We start from the raw sequence: 19,531 nt of genomic DNA on the forward strand, positions 1-19,531 counted from the left end.
TGAATCCTCTGTGCTGGCCCATCCAATCACGTTGTCACAGGGCAGAGATTTTGGGGAGAAACCAAGGTGGCTTTCTGCCACACATGTGCCTCTTGTAGCATCTCAAACCCCTTTGAGATGCTGCAAGAGGCACATGTGGGAACAAAACAAGTGCAGCATGAGGGCAAAATTAGATCCCTGGATATCCAAGGGTCAAAAAATACCCTGGGAGAAAAAAGCAGAACAAACAACCAGAGGTTTGGTTCTCTACAGAGCTGCTCTGGTAGCCAGCCCTGGCCCAGGTACTGAAGCACACTGCCTGCCTGTGTGGGGCAACCAGTGGTGCAGGCTGCAGGGACCTAGACCTGGCTTCATGGCAGGTAAGTAGGAGTTTGGGGGGGCCCCACCTGGCCCCAACCCTCCTGTGCATTCCTCTTGCTCCCCCATTCATTCCCTCTGCCCTGTGCATTCCCCCAATTCCTCGTTGGTTCCCCCTGCCCTGTTTGTTCACTCAGCTCCCCGTTCATTCTCCCCTGCCTCCCATTAATTCCCCCAACTCCCTGTTCGTTCCCCCTGCCCCGTTTGTTCCCAACTCCACATGTTCCTCTCACCCCCTGTGGAGACGAGCACTTGGAGACGATTTGAAGATGTTCCCCTGCTCATTCCCAGAGAGCAGGGAAAATGAGGGTATAGCAGGGGAACGAACAGGAGCTTGGAGATGAGCAGGGGAACATCTCCAGCTCATCTCTCCAGCCCCCAGCTTGTTCCCCTGCTCTCCCCTCATTTTCTTTGCTCCCCGACCATTTCCCCTGCTCTCCCCTCATTTTCCCTGCTGTCCCTTCTTTTCCCCTGCTCCCTCCTCGTTCCCCCTGCTCCTCCCTTGTTTCCCCTGCTGTCCCCTTATTTTCCCTGCTCTTCTCAGCTCACCGATCACTTCTCCACTCGGCCCCGGCAGCGACAGCAGCAATTGGGGTTTCTTGGAGCCTCATGGCAGAGCCCCCCTGCATGGCGGGGGGCAGCAGGGCTCAGCCCCAGCTACCTGGCACCCACACTGCCCCATTCCATGGGTGCAGCCTGGCTCAGCAGGGTGCTATGTAGCACTGTGCGCTGTCTGGCAGCTCCAGCTGTCACCTGGGCCAGTACTGCTCAGCTGCAGCGGCCCCCTGGCACCCTGCCGAGCCGGGCTGCACCTGCGCGAGATGCAACTCTGGCAGCACGTGCCAGGCGGCTGGGGCCAATCCCCACTGCACCCCACCAGGTGGGGATGCTGTGCCATGAGGCCCCAGCAGCCGTGACGGCCACTGCTGCAGCCCGTGAGTGCAGGGATGCTGGGGCCAGGTGGGGTAGTGATTGGGGGCTGTGACGGGGTGTGGAAACAATGGGGCAGCTGGGGGAGTGAGTGGGGCTTGGGGCATGTGGCCCATGTGGGGGAGGGAGCGATAACCCCTGTTGGGGGACTTTGGCCCCTGTTGAAGACCTGAGCATCCCCCCCATACACTCTCCCCACACTCAGTCCCCCCACAATTCACCCACAAACCCCATACCCCCAAGCCACCCCAAAAAACCTCTTACCCACATACTTGACCCTGTGGGTCAGGAGTGAGGGGACAGGGGTGGGAAGCAGACTATGGGTTGAGAGTGAAGAGCAAGGGCAGGGGCAGGGCAGTGGCATATCAGTGCTGCTCAGGAGCATTCCCTCTAAGCTGTGTGGTGTGTGCAGCTGTGCAGGCACACTTGTACCACACTGTCAGGTATGCCTGCACGGCCACGCACACCACGCAGCTTAGAGGAAACGCTGCTGCTCAGTGCTGCACATCCTGGTGAGTGAAGCGGGTAGGGGCAGCTTTGATTTTTCTATGACAAAAAAGCCAAAAGTCAATGCCAAACTGTATAGATATTTAGAATTTATTTTATTATGATGATGGAGGCAAAGGTAGACTTTCAAATTGCTTTAAAATTGTAAATATATCAATAAAACATTGCCCAACTGATTTGATCTCTCTCTATATATGTATGTCTAGTTGTCTTTTGTTTTGCTTGTGGAAGAAGATGGATTTTGGGGTATTTTAAAGAATGACTTCAGGGGTTTTTTATCAGGGATTTTGCAGTTTTTAAACAGGTAACACCATAATTCCTGCTAGGGAGGCAGGTGGCAGGACTCAGGCAGAGGATCCTGCTCAGAGCTGGCACCCAGGACCCAGCTGGAGGTGGCTGAGCTCCTGGCTCCAAGTGGCCAGGACAACATGCTTTGACAGTTCAAAGCAGGCTACCATCCTGAGAACATCTGGGCAATAGCTGATGGCCAGCTGGTGTCACACATGGCAGTAGTGCTGCACCAAGGCCAAGTGGGCTGCCACAGCCCACTGGTAGCTGGCCCAGAGGTGCAGATGCTTCTAATGTCCATGCGGTTCCCATCTGGGTCTGGCAGGTGTGCAGCCTTTGGGCCACATGCTGTTGCAGGTGATAGCAGGTCACAGCCAGGCAGCAGCCCCCAGTGCCAGACTACTGCAGTGGGTAGAGGTTGCAGGGAACTCTCAGGGCTACTTCAGCAGTCCAGCTGGGTAGTGTCCCCAGGTACCAGTTGGCTGGGCCTCAGAAGCTCCTCAGAGTGAGTAACTGCTTGACAGGGCAGTCTTTTATACTGGGTGCTGGTGCTGGCCCCAGGCTCTAGCTCCCCCTGGCTGCAGATTTGGGAGGAGCCAGGCAGGATTATTTTGATCCAAGTGGCACAATTTGCCCCACACTGAAGTGCATTTTCGGGCACGTGCACTGAGGCAAGAAGCCCCACCTGCAATTTGCACCAATTCTATTTGAGCTGCTGCAAGAGCACATGCCTGCATGTGTGGATGCGCCCTTTGGGGCCACATTTGGAGTACTGTGTCCAGTTTTAGGCCCTCCACAACAGAAAGGATGTGTATAAATTGGAGGGAGTCCAACGGAGGGCAACGAAAATGGTGAGGAGGCCGGGTCACATGACTTATGAGGAGAGGCTGAAGGAACTGGGCTATTTAGTCTAAGAAAGAGAAAACCGAGAGGGAATTTAATAGCAGCCTTCAACTACGTGAAGGGTGGTTTCAAAGAGGATGAAGCTAAACTATTCTCCATGGTGGAAGATGACAGAACAAGGAGCAATGGTCAAGTTGCAGCAAGGGAAGTTTAGGTTAAATATTAGGAAGAACTTTCTCACCAGGAGGGTAGTAAAACACTGGAACAGGCTACCCAGACAGATTGTGGACTCTTCATCGCTGGAAGTTTTTAAGACCCGGCTAGATGAAGCTTTGGTTGGGATGATTTAGTTGGGGATGGTCCTGCTTTGAGCAGGCATTTGGACCAGATGACTTCCTGAGGTCCTTTCCAACCTAATTTTCTATGATTCTGTTCAACACCTCTACTCACTGTGTATATTCTGTGTCATGCCTGTAATGTCTGTGTCATGCCTCTAACTTCAGCAACCAAAATAATACTTTTATACATTTTACATTTAATAACACTGGCAAGTCAAGAGAACAATGGAAAAGGAAGGTCCTGTTTCAACAGATTTCTTTTCCCCATGAAATGCAATTTTAGTGCAAGACTAAATTATGTTTTAGTTTTACAGATACAGCTAATTAAGGCAATCAGTTATCACATCTTTATAGGTCATTGGCTCGCAAAGCCGTAACTGAGGGAAAAGTTTGGTCTGCACCGTCTTTGTTACATTTATATGGGAAGGAAACAAGCTATTGTTAAGACACAGGACTGGATAACAGAAATATAGATTTTTGTCTGACTGTGAAAATCATGTAAGGTTCTACATTTATAGCATTTGGAAATACTACATTTACAAGTGTTTTAAAGCTTAATTCATCAAGCTTTCTTAATAAATGCCAGTTGTTCAAATATTACAGCAAAGAATTCCATTAAAATGTCTCTGAGTAAATAAGTATAAACAACTAAATAATACCACTATTGAAGATGTATAGGAAGGAAAGAATCTAGGTCACTTTTCAAAATGTAGGTCAAGGGTGGGCAAAATACAGCCTGTAGGCCAGATTTGGACCTCCAGGCCATTCTATCCAGCCTGCAGGGCCCCTAAAACATTTAGAAAATTAGTATTTATCTGCCCCTGGCTGCCTGTCAAAGATGACAATGTACCAGTGGCAGTAGGAACCAGGGGGAGGGAAGCTGGTGGCAGGACCCAGCAACCTCAGCAACGCCCACCGGAGTGTGGTCATGTACAATCAAAAAGAGGCATAAACCCAATTTTCCTGTGGGGGGGGTGGGGCAGAGAGAGGGGAAGGGGGAAAGGTTCTGATTTTTTGTTTGTTTCTTTTAACAAATTAGATTAAGAGACATTCTAAACTTTGATGCTTTGGTCAGTTAGGGTAGAGGCTGGAGGGATGTGGTTGGACCTAGGCTGAAGAGGTAGCAGATGCTTTTGGCCTGGGACCCTGGGTCTATTCCTGCCTCCCTCCACCAGAGAGGGAAATTCAGATAAGAAGGGAGAGGGGGCAGCAGGGAGGACTGTGGGCGATCATCCCAGTCCTCAGGGTCAGGCCAGGCCAGCTCTTGCAGTCCCAGTGCTGCAGACAGGAGCCACGTGGTGCCAGAGGGGCAGGAGGGTTAGAAAGAAACGATGGCAGTGGGCAGAAAAGTGGGAAAATGATAGGGGCTGAGGAGTGGCAGTGAGCGGGCACATGAGAACGCAGCAACAGCTGGGTGGGAGTGCAGGGCCCATGCTGGTGTGCTGGGGCCAGCACTGGTGGGGACCCAGAGCGGAGTAGCAGGAGCACAGGGCCCAGGCCAGCAGGAGCTGTATGTAGTTGGGCTGGGCTGCACCAGCAGGAAGATGTGGAAGCCAGGCCAGCTGCCCACCTGCACCCCACTCTGCACCAGCACAGGCCACATGCTTCCACCCAGCTGTCAATGTGCTCCCACGTGCCTGCTTGCTGCCACTGCCCAGCCATCCCCTGGACAGCTGTGGCAGATAGGGGGGAAGTGGCAGTGAGTGGAAACCCAGGGCCCACACTGATGCCCCGAGGTCAGGAGTGGCAGGAGCACAGAACCCGGGCTTGGAGAAGCACTGGCTGGGACTCCACTTGCTGTGGGAGGGCCCTGGCCAAACCCACCCCCTCCACACATACTACAACCCTACCCAGCCACCCTCCCCCACACACATCCCCCACAAACCCCATACCCACCCACACCATACACATCCACACCCCCCCATATGCTCCCCTACCCCACCTACACACACACTCACACACCCATACCTATCCCGCCTCACAAACCCCCCACACACCCACACCTTTCCCCATACCTCACATACCCATATACCCACAGCCCACCACAAACCTGTACCCTCTAACCCACAACCCTATACCTCCCCACACCCCATTATACAAAAGTAAGACTTCATTTTAAGCTATTATACAATCACCTCTATGTATGCTACACAGACGCATGTAAATCGGAGCAAAATATTTTTTGAAATGAAATTAATGAATGTTGTAGTAGATATTTGATTTTTAGAATATAATTTGGAATTTTTATGGTTCCAAGATGGCAAACCCCCTTGCTGAAAGGAGTACTTCTTGGGGGGCAAGGTGAGGGACTTCACATGGCAAAGGTCAGGGGTTAGAGGGCAGGATTTCTGGCCCCAAGATAGTGACTGGGGGCAGAGCACCTGTGAAGGGGCAGGGCTACCCTTGCGGCCCTCAACAATTGCCAAAACTTGGTAAGTGGCCTTGCACCCAAAATAATTGTCTTCCCCTGACGTAGGTAGAGTTTGTATGGTAAGCTATTTGGAAAATAGTCTTACAGTACAGGAAACTGAGAAAATATTACATAGAACCTTTGAGACACAGCAAACTTGGAATGCCCCTGCCATTTTATGATCATTTCCCAGAACCCAGCTGTGCCAGTCTGTAACAGCCCCGGTACCCATATTTCGGCCAGGTATTTGCTAGGTATTTGTGTCTGGATCCCATACGGGAGTGTACTGCTGTGTTCTTTTAATTCTCTAGTTCTGAGTATATTCCATCACCGTCTCTTTCCTTGATCCTTTAAACACTTCCTAGGCATAGCCTCTCTCAGAAACGGGTCCTCTTAGCTGCATATAACATAAAATACCAGTACATATTTCCATGCTTCAATTTCCTCCCCATTCTTGAGCATTCTTTGGGTTGTCATGGTCTTGTACGGTTTCATCATCATTCCTCTCATCCATGTGATGTCTCTGAACTGGGAAGCCCCTCTCTCCCGAACTCTGGTGTTGTTATGTAGATCAGTTCAATGCCTTTGTTTCATAGTGCTGTTGGTGTGGTTTTGGGAGCTGCATTCTCTCATTTGCTTGTAGTTTTCATAAGTACGCGTGTAGTTGCAGGATCCATTCTGATCTAATTTTGACCTGCCCACACTCCTGTACAGAATCTGAGACCAGACTATCATGGGGAGTAGCTGCTCCCATACCTTTGAAAGTCTATGTACATCAAATGTATGCAACAGAAACATTTTCTTGTAAAATAAATAGAGATTGCCTTCCAGTTTGATGCAATATGCCTGACAAAGGGCATTTATACCCAAAAGCTTGCAAAGAAAATGTTTTCCAACTATCTGAGTTGGTCTAATATCAGATTTACCCAAAGAACCTTGTCTGCCTATGTCCTTATGCCAACACAGCTACAACCCATATCCATGCAAAATGCTGTTCATTATTATATTTTCCAAGTATTACTTGTTGTGTTTTTCCTGTAGAGCAGCAGTTCTCAAACCCTTTCGCTCAAGGAACAAGTCGGAAAAGGTCAGCTTTTCATTTTGAACCAGTGTGCTAATACAGGCATTCCCCATGCTTCTGGGCTTTGCTGGTTCCCCCACCCCCTTTCTGCCACACTGTCAGGGTGGTTTTTAAGCCTCCCTCAGAGGCAATGGGGGTTTTGGCTGCAGCTAGGACCAGGATTTTGACTGGGCTGTGTCAATACTCCTGCCTGGACACAAGTCCAAGGTCTGTGTCTAGAGGGTCTTGCCCCGCTGCCCAGAGTCTGACCAACTGCCATAACTTGGGGCAGGAAGGAATCTGACCCCGCAGCCAGACTAGTACGACTGTGGGGACTTTACCTTCCTCTCGCAGGCTGCAGCCCTCTGTCTAGGCTCTCTTGAGCACATACTGACAACGTGCCACAGAAGCAGGACATTGGCTGCCCGGGTGCCCCCGCTTTACGTGGAGCAGGTAAGGGTCTTGGGGCTGTGTCAGGGCTGAGGGTATCCTAGCGCAGAGTTGAGGCGAGACCTGCTCCTGCCTCGGCCTTACAAGTGCCTTGCAAGGTCAGCTGTCCTCCCAAGGGCCCGCACGTCACGTGACTCTAGGCCACACGCTCAGCGCCTCGCGCCTCCCCGCATCCCGGCGCCCCCCGCGGCAGCCGCTTCTCCTCCGCCCCGCCCGCTGCCTGGCGACGGTGCCGCTGCCGCCGCCGACTGCCCAGAGGACGCGCTGGCGTCAGAGCGCTGCCGCGTGGCCCCGCCCCTGCCTCCGCTCCCGGCCGCTTTCGCTTTCCGACCCGGTCGCAGCCCCGGGGCAGGATGTCGCGGCCCAGTAGCGAGTCCCCGCGGCCTGCGCCGGGCGGCGGCGGCCGCGGGCGCGGCCGGGCCAAAGGGCTGCGGGACATCCGCGTGGACGAGGAGGTGAAGATCGCCGTGAACTTGGCCCTGGAGCGGTTCCGATACGGCGACCAGCGAGGTGCTGGCCTGGGACCCGGCCCCTCCCCCTCCCTCTCAGGCGCTGCTCGCTCCCCCTCGGGGCGCCCCGGGGCTCTGCCGCGCTTCGCACTGGGGCGGGGCCCGCAGGGGTGCCCGCGGGAGCGGGACGGGGCAGGACCTCTCCTCACTGCGCTGATGGGCCCGCGGGGCTGTGCTCATCATGCCCTTCCAGACTGCTCCAGTGTCACTCGTTATTATGTGTGGTGTATCATCATATATGCCCATTATTATATTTGTTACCATATTTATTCACTTTCATATACATTAATACATAAGGTGATGTCTGTGTGTACTTGCAGACTGGAGCCACCACCTAGAAGGGTGGGCCAGTGAGGCAGCAGCACATATCCCTGTAGTGTGTTAGTGGGGGTTGAGCAAGTTGGCAGGTTGGATCAGACCCATGGGGGCTCCTTCCCACACGTGGGCCCTGTATTCAAGGCCCCCACCTGTATTCAAGCCTCCCTCCCTGCCCCCCCACCAAGTCCTGATTGGTTCCGCCCTGGGAAGCAGAGAAACTGCGGGGTTTGCAAGTCAGACTGTGTTTTGCTGGGCCTCCCTGAGAAGTGTATCCACCACTTGTCACAAACGTGGTGCAGGCCAAACTGGTCCCTCAGTTACAGCTTTACAAAGCCAATAAGCTGTAAAAATATGATAACAGATTGTCTTAATTAGTCTGTAAAACTAATAACATAATTTGGCCTTGCACTAAAATTGCATTTTATGGGGAAAAGAAGTCTGTTGAAACAGGACAGTCCTTTTTCATTGTTCCCTTGGCTTGCTAGTGCTATTAAATATAAAATGTAGAAAAGTATTATTTTGGTTACTGAAGTTAGAAGGAAGAAGGTGGCTCTGCTGTGTTGTTGTCTCTTGACTTTTTTTTTCTTCTTAGAAATGGAATTTCCCTCTTCTTTGACTAGTACGGAACGAGCTTTTATTCACCGACTGAGTCAGTCCCTTGGCCTCATCTCCAAAAGCAAAGGGTAAGCCGTTAACCTGATTAGTTCTCTTAATTATTAGATGTGAACGTCCGCCTATCAGTTAGATGATATTGTATCATTTTGGTGCATTTTATAGCATGGCCAAGGATAACAGTGTTCTTTTCCATGGGAAAATCCCTGAGGGTAGAGGCGTTGATAAGAAAAGGAAACAGGTTCCTCATGCTTCTTTCCTAGCATTATTCCTCCTCTTTTTTTAATGTTTGTATTCTTTAATTGTTGAAGGAATTGGAGAGCTGTGTGGTTTTGGAAGATGTGTTCTCTTAATAGCTTGTTGTTTACATATGTACGTAAAGGAAGGTTTCTCTTTCCTTGTAGTTGTGGGGCTTATTCCGGTCTAATAGTAGCATCTTCTGCCCACACTTCTGAATGGGATCCAGGACCTTGGTATGGGACAGCATCATGGAAAACATCTGTTCCCATATCTAGAAATTTGGAGAGCAGGGCCTTCAGAAAGGAGTTTGTTGTAGGTGCAGTGATATCTGAGAGATGGTTTTACCCCGTTCTCCCTCCCCTCTCTGATACCCTAAGAAGAGAAGAAGAGCTCCAGGGACAGAGGGCCCCTTTTATGTTCACATAAAATGATGACCAGCTTATACTTCTAATAAGCATCTCACTATTGCCAAGTTTTCAAGGTTTAAAAATACTAAGGTAGTAAAGCGGGGAAAAAAGGCAAAAACTGCTATCTGCAAGGCACACAAATCCCTAGATGTTACTGACTTACGAAATGGGCAGCAGTTTTGAAGTGTTTCCCCTGAACATAGTCTCTTCTTTCTAACACAGCTTCTAGACAGAGGCCATCCTTGTTCAAAACTCCGATCATAATTTGTTCTCATCACTCCAAACTACTTTTGCTAAACAGTAAAATCAGTATTTCAAAACAAGTTGTAATATCACTACTGATGACAGTAGTATTATTGGGTTGCTACTGTGACCCATCAGCTCTTGATATTTAGGGTATCATGCCAGGAATGTTTTGTATCCTCATTCTGCTTTCATTGTTGGCCTCGATTAAAATAAAAAAGAACCTTGTGCTAAGCCAGTGATTCTCAGGCTTTTAAGGATGCTCTGGGGTGCTGTGCAATATTTGTGTCGTTAGATGTGAATCATGTTAGAAACGTGTACAAGTGACCCAGGCATTTCAAATAGGGATCCATAGGGTCCAAAATATTTTGACCTGTTGTGGTCTTTCTAAGTTCTTTGCAACAGAAGAATTGTTCTGTTGTTTTTTCCATAGTTAAGAAATGAGTAAAAGCTGAGGTCTGGCCTTTGTGAAGAGTGCTTTGAGTCTAAAAAGGTTGAGGACTGCTGTGCTAAACTCTTCAGAAACAAATGACTCTGAGTTTTACTTCAGTGCTGAGTTGAAGAATACAGAGAATGAAGTGGATGTAATCATCCACAATTCTAGCAAATATGTGCTCATCTAGGTTGGTTAATGGATTGTGCTACCTAGAAGCAAAGCAACTAGAGCTGTAACATACTAAAATAAACACTCCAGGAGAACTATTGGGCTCCTGAGATAAGTTTTAAAGCAAAAGAAAAAATAATATTTAGTGTTGAAGTAACTTTTGACTGTGGATGCTTTAACAGTGCATTGTAAACTTTTTATTTCCAATTCCAGAGTGCAATGTATGCTATCTGACTGGATATGCTGAAGATTTGAAGTCACTTGCGTATGGACTCAATGTGTTTTATTTATATTTTTCTTATGACTGCTAAATCATGAAAACATAGAAGAGTCTTAAACCTACTCAGACCCCTAGGTTTATGGGGATATTGTAACAGAAATCTACTGTGTATGTTGGAGGAAAAAAGGAAACTTTGGAATGTTAATACATTTAAGAATCAGAGTTGTTTTTTCTTGGAGAAACAGATAAGTTGAGAGATGCGGTCATAGCTGGAGGGATATTTTGGTAGCGCACTAACTTTATTTATTGCATTGATTTATAGCGCACCTGTAAATTAGAATTATAAAAAACGTTTTCCTCTCTGCTTGGATTTCTTTGCTGTCCCTCATGCATTAATCACTGATTATTTTTAAGTTAATGTGCTTCTCTTATCCTTTTTTATTGTGGTATTTGAGGTCTTATTCTGAAGTTGCTGAAGTTACCTTTTTTATTTATAAATCATGGTAATACAATCTCAAAGGGAATTACTCTTTATGCAAAATGTAATTTATTTACTTCTTTTCAGGAAAGGAGCAAACAGATACCTAACTGTAAGGAAAAAAGATGGTTCAGAATTGGCACATACAGTAATGACTTGCAGTTTGATTCCCAATACAAAACATGCTATTAGGAGTCTAATTCAGAGATTTCCTGTCACCAATAAAGAACGCACTGAACTTTTGCCAAAAACAGAACGAGGAAATGTGTTTGCTGTCGAAGCTGGTATGTACATCGTATACTGATATTGGGTTGTGTATCCATGCAATTTAATGAAAAAATGATAAAAAAGGCTTTTCATTTTCTTATTGCATGATTTTAGTGTTGATTTTTTTCCCCCCCCCTATAAAATAAGTTTATTTTTGTATTATGTTTTATTATTCTACTGGTGGGAATGCTGGCTTTAAGAGTTTATGTCTAGATTTCTTAAATCTTTATCAAATGAAAGTAGCAGCTAAAAAGACACATTTAATGAATTTCTTATTGTACCAGGATACTAATTATTTAGCAGAATTATGAAGGTATCAGTACTGTAAAGGCTTTTTGCTGCTATATAATATTTAGCTTGTTGAATAACAGACATATCAATGGGTATGCTCTCTTTCATTTGGGATCAAAGAGTTGTTATGATTACCTTCAACCTTTCTGAAGATAGTATGTAATATGTTAAGTCTGAAATTTAACATAGAATTCTGAGCCAAGGTATCATAGTATTAATAACAATCCTTTAAAACAGGTGTGTATAATTTGATGTCACAAACTCGTGTTTTGGGGTAGAGTAAAATCTTAAAAGTAGGCATATATTATAATGAGATGACTGGCTTCTCTGCAGATTATGAAAATATGAGTCTGCAAGAGGGGGTTAGGCTAGAATGCTGTGACAGCCAGGCCAGCTTCTTCCTCTTGCTTGCCATCTCTCTTTAGCTGCCCTATAGTTACAAATAATATTTTTTCCTGTGGGGCTGAATCTCATGTCTTTACATTACTTTTAGCCTCTCTTGACTTTGTGAGTAAGATTTTGGGAAAGTCAGTCTTCTTATTTCAAAATGCCTATTAAACAATAAAAATACTTCAATTAGGATTCTGGAAAATGTTCAGTTTCTATATAGATCCAGTAGAATCTTTTCAAGATTAGCTTCCCAACCTTCTTGTGAAGATGATGGATTGTGAAGTAACTGGGGATCTACAAACCTAAGCTAAGCAGCTACATTGGACTACTGAGGAGCTCCAACTGTTTGTTGCAGCTTTTATGTCAAAGGGTCCTGTGCCTATGTGATGCGTGGAACTGGAGATGAACTCCAAATTACTTCAGTATGCTCTCTGAAGTAAATGCCACAGCAAGCAGCTCAGTGACTTATTCTCATTTCAGCAACCTACTGCACACTAAGCAGGTTTCAAAACCACTGGGAAACAAATGATTCTGGTTCCACTGTACCCTACGTTAAACAAAATGAAAGAACTGCATACTTCATTGTAGAGAGGTTTCTAAAATTAAGATTGATCAGTTTTGCATAGCAGAAAATTTAATTTGGAGCATTTTGGAGAATGTACATGGTATTGACAGATTGGTGGTACTTGGTTATTAATTCTGTCTTCTCTTAGAGAATCGAGAAATGAGCAAGACAAGTGGGAGACTTAACAATGGCATCCCTCAGATTCCAGTGAAAAGGGGAGAATCTGAATTTGATTCCTTCAGGCAATCTCTACCAGTTTTTGAGAAACAGGAAGAAATTGTCAGAATTATTAAAGAAAATAAAGTTATTTTGATTGTGGGAGAAACTGGATCAGGAAAAACGACTCAGGTGGGTTTTATTGCAATTAAACCAAAATAACTTAATTATTTATTTAAAAATTATGTTATTCTTTAAAATATTTACTGTATTTACCTGAATCCAAGATGACTCAATTTAAGATGGACTCTGCCCCATAATAATTAGATTCTATTCATAGAAAGTTACAAATGTGTTAAAACATTTCAGTGTATAGAATTTAACTGTTGGAGGGTTGCCTTACATTTATTTTATTCCCTCATCTCAAAACCCTCTCTACTGCTGCAGTGGGGAAAGCAGGGCAGGGAGGGCAGGCAGCCTGACCCCTGCCTACCACTTGCCTTCCCGCTACCACTTGTTGCCCCTCCCTGCTTCCCCTCACTATTGCCACTGACCTTGTGTGGTCATTCTGGCTCTGGCCTGGGGCATGGAGCACACAGTGGCTCTGGCCCTGGCTAGGTGGTGGTGGTGGTAGCAGCATCCCTAGCCCCAGCCGGGTGGCCAGCACTTGACATATGTTGTGGGTGTGGATGAATGAAAGCTGACTGTTTTGGTACTCCTATCATACATTTTGTTTATTATAGTAAAAATGTAAATTTTTGAGTCTAAAACAATATGCACTTTCTTATAGATTCCTCAGTTCCTTCTTGATGATTGTTATAAAAATGGAATTCCATGTCGCATATTTTGCACTCAGCCAAGACGTTTGGCAGCAATTGCTGTGGCTGAAAGGGTTGCTGCAGAAAGAAGAGAAAAGATTGGCCAGACAATTGGTTATCAGATCCGATTAGAAAGCAGGTATGAATGATGCTTTTTTAATGGCATAACCAAAAAAGATCAAGTTGTGCAAATGTATGTAACTTAAGAAAAAAGGGAAGTTCCTCAGAGCAGAGACTTTCTTTCTGTTGTTTAAAAGACGCATACACATCTGTGATGCAGCATAATACATGATCAGAGATGCAGTAATGGTTGGCTGTGGTTATATGAAGGTGTGATGTTCCATGTGATCAGACCCTTGGCAATATAGAAAACAGCCTTTTGTTTGTATGGATTAAGCTTCCACTTAATAAATTCATTTTCTAATAATAAGCTGCGGTATCTTTAGCTTCATCTGGAAATAACATACCTTACAGATCCACTTTGTTTTGTTCTGACACAAAATCCAGTTTTCAGTGAAATCAGCAAAGTTTTTTGGTATTCTTTGTGTACAGCTAAAAGTTTTGTGGGATTTGCAGTAAAAAGGAAGAAACGAGAGCATAAACAAATGATGGGTTTGAGTGTCTGCCTTGATCTTTTTGTGTTTTAGTTTTATTTCATTTCCTTTTCAACTTGACATTTGATTTATTGCTAGCTAATGTACAGGAGGTTTGTAGGTCTTCTGATAGGCATGTTTTTTAAGTGAAACTGGGTAGAATTGCCAGTGAAGAGCTAGGGATGGGTTTCTGGATCCATGTGGAAGGTGGCATGCAGGTAAGTCGGAAGAAAAAACTCACGGTGCAAACTACTTGTGTAGCTTGAAGTGAAGGTGGGGGGGAAAGAAGAGAAGAATAAAAGGACAAGGGAGGCAACTTAAGTAAGGTTTTGAAGGTAAGTACAGTGACTTACAAAGCCAGATAAAGGGATTTTAAAGGTTCTGAAAATCTTAGTGACAGAAAAGATGAATGATTGAAATGCAGTAGCGTTGTGTTGGTCTGAATTAGGGCAAGATGAATGTGAGAAGGGTCAGATGGGAGGGGTTGCAGTACTTGAGAGAGAATAGTAAGTCCTTGTTGAGAAAAGTAGCAGGCTACTCTTTGAAGATACTGCATAAGAAAAGCAGTTAGGATTTAGAGACTATTTGAATATGAAGGAAAAATGGAAGACAGATTGGAAGACTAATGCAATTTCCAACAGTGTCTGACAGCAGGAAGCATTCCTTAGCAATGAGGAGTTCATTTTAATCTTATTGAATATTACATAGTTAAGGGTCAATTTAAGAAGGGTCACTTATGGGCATCTGAATAATGAGGTAAGTAGGGGGAAGGAGCTAAATTATTTCTGGACTGGCTTCTTTAAGGGATTTTGACCTTGAGAACTCTCTGAGTAACTGTGTGGCTTCCAAACTTGGTTGACCTTTATATTTGTTATTAAGCTTACCTGCCTGTGAAGCTGTACAGGTCAAAGCTCAAACTGATGGTGGAAGGAAGTGTAGGCAAACTTAGCTCTGCCTACTTGGAGCACTAGTACAGATGTTGAATACTGATGTTATGTGGACTCTGAAATTAAAGTTGAAATTCTTGAAAAACAAGATGGAAGCTGGGGGGTGGGGAGCGGGGGGAGACTGTCTGGTCTGGTGGTTTCCTGTGACCAGTCCATTTCAAGCACTGTCAATTGCAGATACTTTGGCTAAGCTTGCTGGAAAATTACTGAGCCTGTTTTTACAAACCAAGTTACACTATAGATTTTTCAGAAAAGTAAACAACCACAGACTGGTGTACTTTTGTTTTTTCAAATTCTGGTATAGACCGTGACTCTGACATTGCTTTAAAGAGTATACCCATGTGATTCTAGAGAAGGAAAAGTTTTGTCAGGTCACACATCCTCTGGGAATCCGTTTTAAATTAGTATAGCTGCCAGTGGTTCTATTAAGTATATGCCTATAAAGGAACTGTGATATAATTATATTTCTGTTGATCAGCAATTAAAATATTTTGTGGAACATTATTTTTAGTAAGCCAAACAAAAATGGCATGCATATTTTAAATACTGTATAATTATAAAATTGTAAGGGATTGAAACATCTATTTTGTAACTTCCTAACAGGGTTTCTCCGAAGACACTATTAACATTTTGCACTAATGGTGTTTTACTTCGCACACTAATGGCAGGAGATAGCACACTGTCAACAGTGACACATGTTATTGTGGTAAGAACCCTTGCATGTTTCACATAAAGAACAGCTGTTCTGTATCTTTGGTAACAAAATCGGGACTTGTTTTTTCTCTTGTCAGCTTGTTATTTGTTTAGGATAATATAAATGAGAATTATGGTATTTGCTACTTTGGGTGGCCTGTACAATAGTATGTGTGTGTGTAGGGTTTACTGTATTAAAAGGGCTGCCTGTCAAGGTAAAGAATAATTTTTTTTAGACTATTAAAATTGCTAAGATTACAGCCTTAAATGATTTGTAACATCTTTAGAACCAACTAGATTGGGTCTTAAAACATCTCATGGAAATATTGGAGGGTGAGTTTCATTTTTTTGTTAAGACTTTCATTTACTTAGGCAAAGTACTGAGAGTCTTGATCTTGCAAGTTTCATAATCACATGTAGTCCTTAAGCATTTGAGTCTGTGTGTGAAGAATCATATATTTGCAGTGCAGTGTGTATTTAAAGTGGCTGCATCAGGCTCAAAATGTTTAGAACGTTGGAAGATTAGTATTTTAGTTACTTCAGAGAATATTACTTGAGTCATGGCAGTTTTAGTAGATTATTTGCTTACACGAATAGAAAAAGTAGGAGAACTGTCAAGTCTTAAATCCAAGGTTTTGCTTTATTTGCCTCCCTTATCTGGAGTGGGTTTTAGCAGAAGCAGCAGCAAAATTAATGGTCCAGGGTGGCAACTAGGGTCTCAGAATGCTGAGCATAGTAAAGAAGTACAGATAGATCCCTGTTCTAAAGAGTTTACCATCTAAACCAACATCTGTAAATTGCTATAACAAACAAGAGGAGGACAAGGTAACCACTATGCAACCCTTTGTTCATATAAAAGGTAGCTATCTGTACAGCTTGATGCTTGAGTTACTTGACTTCTATTTAAAAAAAAATGCGTAAGATAAATCTCCAGCCAGTTGCCTACAGCTAAGATCCCCTCTACCCATTGCAGGTATTATGCAGTTAACTGAGACCAGCTTTACATGTGTAAAGTACTTATGCCAAAAAAAGGTCCAACTTGCTATAAAGTTAGACACAAATGTGTATTAAGTTTATAACTGGTGGCTATGCAGCTTTAAGTTGCATGTGTAGTAGGACCCCCTGCAGCTAGGAGCCCTGTCAGTTGACCAGTTCCGCAGTTGCAAGACAGTCTCTCCTTTCGTACCTTTACCTGAATGCTAAAGGGGTCCCAATATCCTGTGTGAAAAGTACCATGGTGTGATTTGTTTTTGCAGTTAGGGTCCATGCCATTTAACTTTGAAAATGGCCTTTATTTAAAATGACATGGGTGGGGGCAGGGGTTCTGTATTGCCTCAATGACTTCTGGATTGGCTCAAGTATCAATTACTTTATTTTTTAATGTTGTAACATTTTTGTTTAGTTTTTAGTTTTTGTGTGTGTTTGTTTTTTGTAATAGTCTGAAAATTCACTCAGAATCCAAAAATCAAGCTATTTCTGTCTTATGCTTCACTGTTCCAAATTGTGCTGTGACAGGATAAGTTTTCTTAATGGCTGTGATTGTGGAGTAATGATTTTTACGTGTTTTCTTTTTCTGCTTGTTATAGGATGAATTACATGAGAGGGATAGATTTAGTGATTTCTTGTTAATAAAACTCAGAGACATATTGCAAAAACAAGCAAATTTGAAACTGATTCTATCTAGTGCTGCCCTAGATGTGAATCTATTTATCAGATATTTTGGAAGTTGCCCAGTAATTCACAGTAAGTAGAGATTCATATATATAACTAATAAGTGATTCAGATTTAAGGCTTTTTAACTTATCCTTAATTGATATCTTTCTTATGAAACTAACAAATAATTTTGAATAAGAGCCCCCTGCCCAAACCCCCCCCCCCCCCCCCCCCCCCCCCCCCCCCCCCCCACAAAACTACTGAGTTAAATTAATCCAAGTTAAAACTGTGCTTACATGCTGTCCTTAAAATGCTTGTTGCTACTGTTTTGGAAAAGTGAACTCATATTACCAAGAGTATTTCTACATTTTCTTTTCAGTCATTGTCAATATTTGTCCTCCCTATGGGTATACAAGTGCTTTTAGCACAGAAGCTTTTGAAACTTTTTCTTTAGCTTTCCCAGTATCCACAGATCATGCTGTGGCCCTGCTTTTCCTCACCTTGTTCAGTAATGAGTTTCACATTCCAGGGAAATGGTCCATATATAGATCATTTGCTGCCTGGGCAAGAAACCGTATGGTCCAGGATCCTCCCATATGCCCTTTCCTGCCTATGTGTATTATTATGTGGGTACTCGGCAAGGTGAGACCAGGATCAGTCCTGATGATCCTCCTAGTTCTTGCATGGTCAGGTCATTTCTGGTGTTAAGCCCTGCTCATCTCAATAAACAATCCCATAGATCTGCCTCTGGTCCTAGGCCTTTTCAGCTAGGACAGAAGGATGGTGCTTCATATATATCATCACTTTCATTTAACATAGGGATGTCCAACTTCAGAGTGGGGGGTAACCACATGGGCCCCCGGTACTCTTTGCCACACCATGTAGGGGCCCTTCTCAGTGCAGAGTGGCACCCTGAGCTGTGGGCTACCCTGCTTCCAGGTGCCAAAGGAGGATGGGGAGCCCAGAGACGCTAGCAGTAGCAACTGAAGCAATAAAAGGAGCGTTACCAAATTAAGCCTTTGAATTGGACAGACTTGATTTAAGATACTTCAGAACTGGCCATCTGGTAAGATCACATGCGAGTCCAGGCTAATTAGTTATATTTCTCTTTTTTTACTATTTTTTCGAAGACCTACCATTCTAATGTAATATAATACTCACTGTGTCTGTCTGTCTGTCCCTAACATTTCATTCGCACTCTGATTGGTTGTCTCTGTAGCCAATCACAATGCTGACTGAAACAACCAAACGGAGTGTTCTGCACAGACAGACAGACACGACGGAGTACCCCTGTAAGGGTGGGGACTGAGACGCCCGAGTGGGGGGCAAATCCACTGGTGCTCACCTCTTTTCCTCCTCCCCCCCATCGCCCTGCTCCTTAGAGGCAGATGGTGGGGATGGAGCGGGACTGAGGGATTGGAGTGGGGGGCTGAAGCCAGCAGCGCTGCTGCCCCCCGCCTCCTTCCCCCAGCCCTGGTTCTTGGAGGTGGTGGTGGTGTGAGGTGCTGGCAGCACAGCCCTGGCCTCAGGCTCCCCTCCTGCCTGCTCTGCTCCAGCCTCACCGCCACATCCGAGGGGTGGCCACACACCCCTTTGCAGGCAGATAGGAGTGGTGGGTGTGGGGCACATGGGGCTGGAGGCGGAGCAGAGCCACTGTCGGGTACTGGGTGGTGGTGCTCTTTCCCCACCTGCCTCCTCTTCCCCCTGCCCTGTCATTCATGATGGGCAGTTTGCTAGTAAACCATATATTAATCATGTGTTTGTAATTAACAATGGGCTAATTTGCATAATTGGACAGAACAAAAATAGTTTGTTTTCATTTTCATAAAACTGTAAAGAACAACTTTCTGCTCATACACTGTATCCAGTTACCTTTCCATAAAGTTGAAGACATTAACCAGGCAAAAGTACCCCCTGAAATTTGTTAAAAATCTTACATACATTCCATTCCATTCCATTCCATTACTCCATAGTATCTTTTGCCATAAGGAGCTTTTTGCATTTTGGTTCTTTAACAAGTCTCTGGAATGTTGTGAAAATTGTTTTCTTTTGTAGGCTAGAACATGCGTTAATTTTGTGCATTAAACACATTGATCTTTGTTACAGTAACTAATGGAGAAAAAGCAAATAAATAAAATATTTATTTTTTCAGTACAAGGAAGGCCATTTGAGGTTAAGGAGATGTTTTTAGAAGACATTTTACGAAGTACTGGATATACAAATAAAGAAATGGTGAAATACAAAAAAGAAAAACAGCGAGGTTAGTAGACTCACTTATTTGTCAGGGGAAAAGGAAACGTAGGATTGCAACTGTGGTTGAGTAGTTAAATGTGTTAAATATTTT

At 44.6% G+C, this 19,531-nt stretch overlaps 1 protein-coding gene across 3 annotated transcripts in view; it reads left to right on the forward strand.

Moving 5' to 3' along the window:
* Positions 1-7,395: 7,395 nt before the first annotated feature.
* YTHDC2 (YTH N6-methyladenosine RNA binding protein C2) overlaps positions 7,396-19,531 on the forward strand; it is a 55,672-nt gene continuing 43,536 nt past the window's right edge. The window contains exons 1-8 of one of the 3 annotated variants that reach the window (XM_090038387.1): positions 7,396-7,693; positions 8,603-8,693; positions 10,902-11,098; positions 12,476-12,675; positions 13,274-13,440; positions 15,445-15,547; positions 17,121-17,277; positions 19,340-19,447. In XM_090038387.1, the coding sequence (XP_089894513.1) occupies positions 7,537-7,693; positions 8,603-8,693; positions 10,902-11,098; positions 12,476-12,675; positions 13,274-13,440; positions 15,445-15,547; positions 17,121-17,277; positions 19,340-19,447 (1,180 nt within the window). In that variant the 5' untranslated portion in view covers positions 7,396-7,536. Of the gene's footprint in view, positions 7,694-8,602; positions 8,694-10,901; positions 11,099-12,475; positions 12,676-13,273; positions 13,441-15,444; positions 15,548-17,120; positions 17,278-19,339; positions 19,448-19,531 lie in introns of those variants that run through there. The other 2 variants (XM_090038389.1, XM_090038390.1) reach the window with 2 other exon arrangements.

This window comes from Crocodylus siamensis, chromosome 3 (genome assembly GCF_052110815.1).
Source record: "Crocodylus siamensis isolate JL-2025a chromosome 3, ASM5211081v1, whole genome shotgun sequence".
NCBI lineage: Eukaryota > Metazoa > Chordata > Crocodylia > Crocodylidae > Crocodylus > Crocodylus siamensis.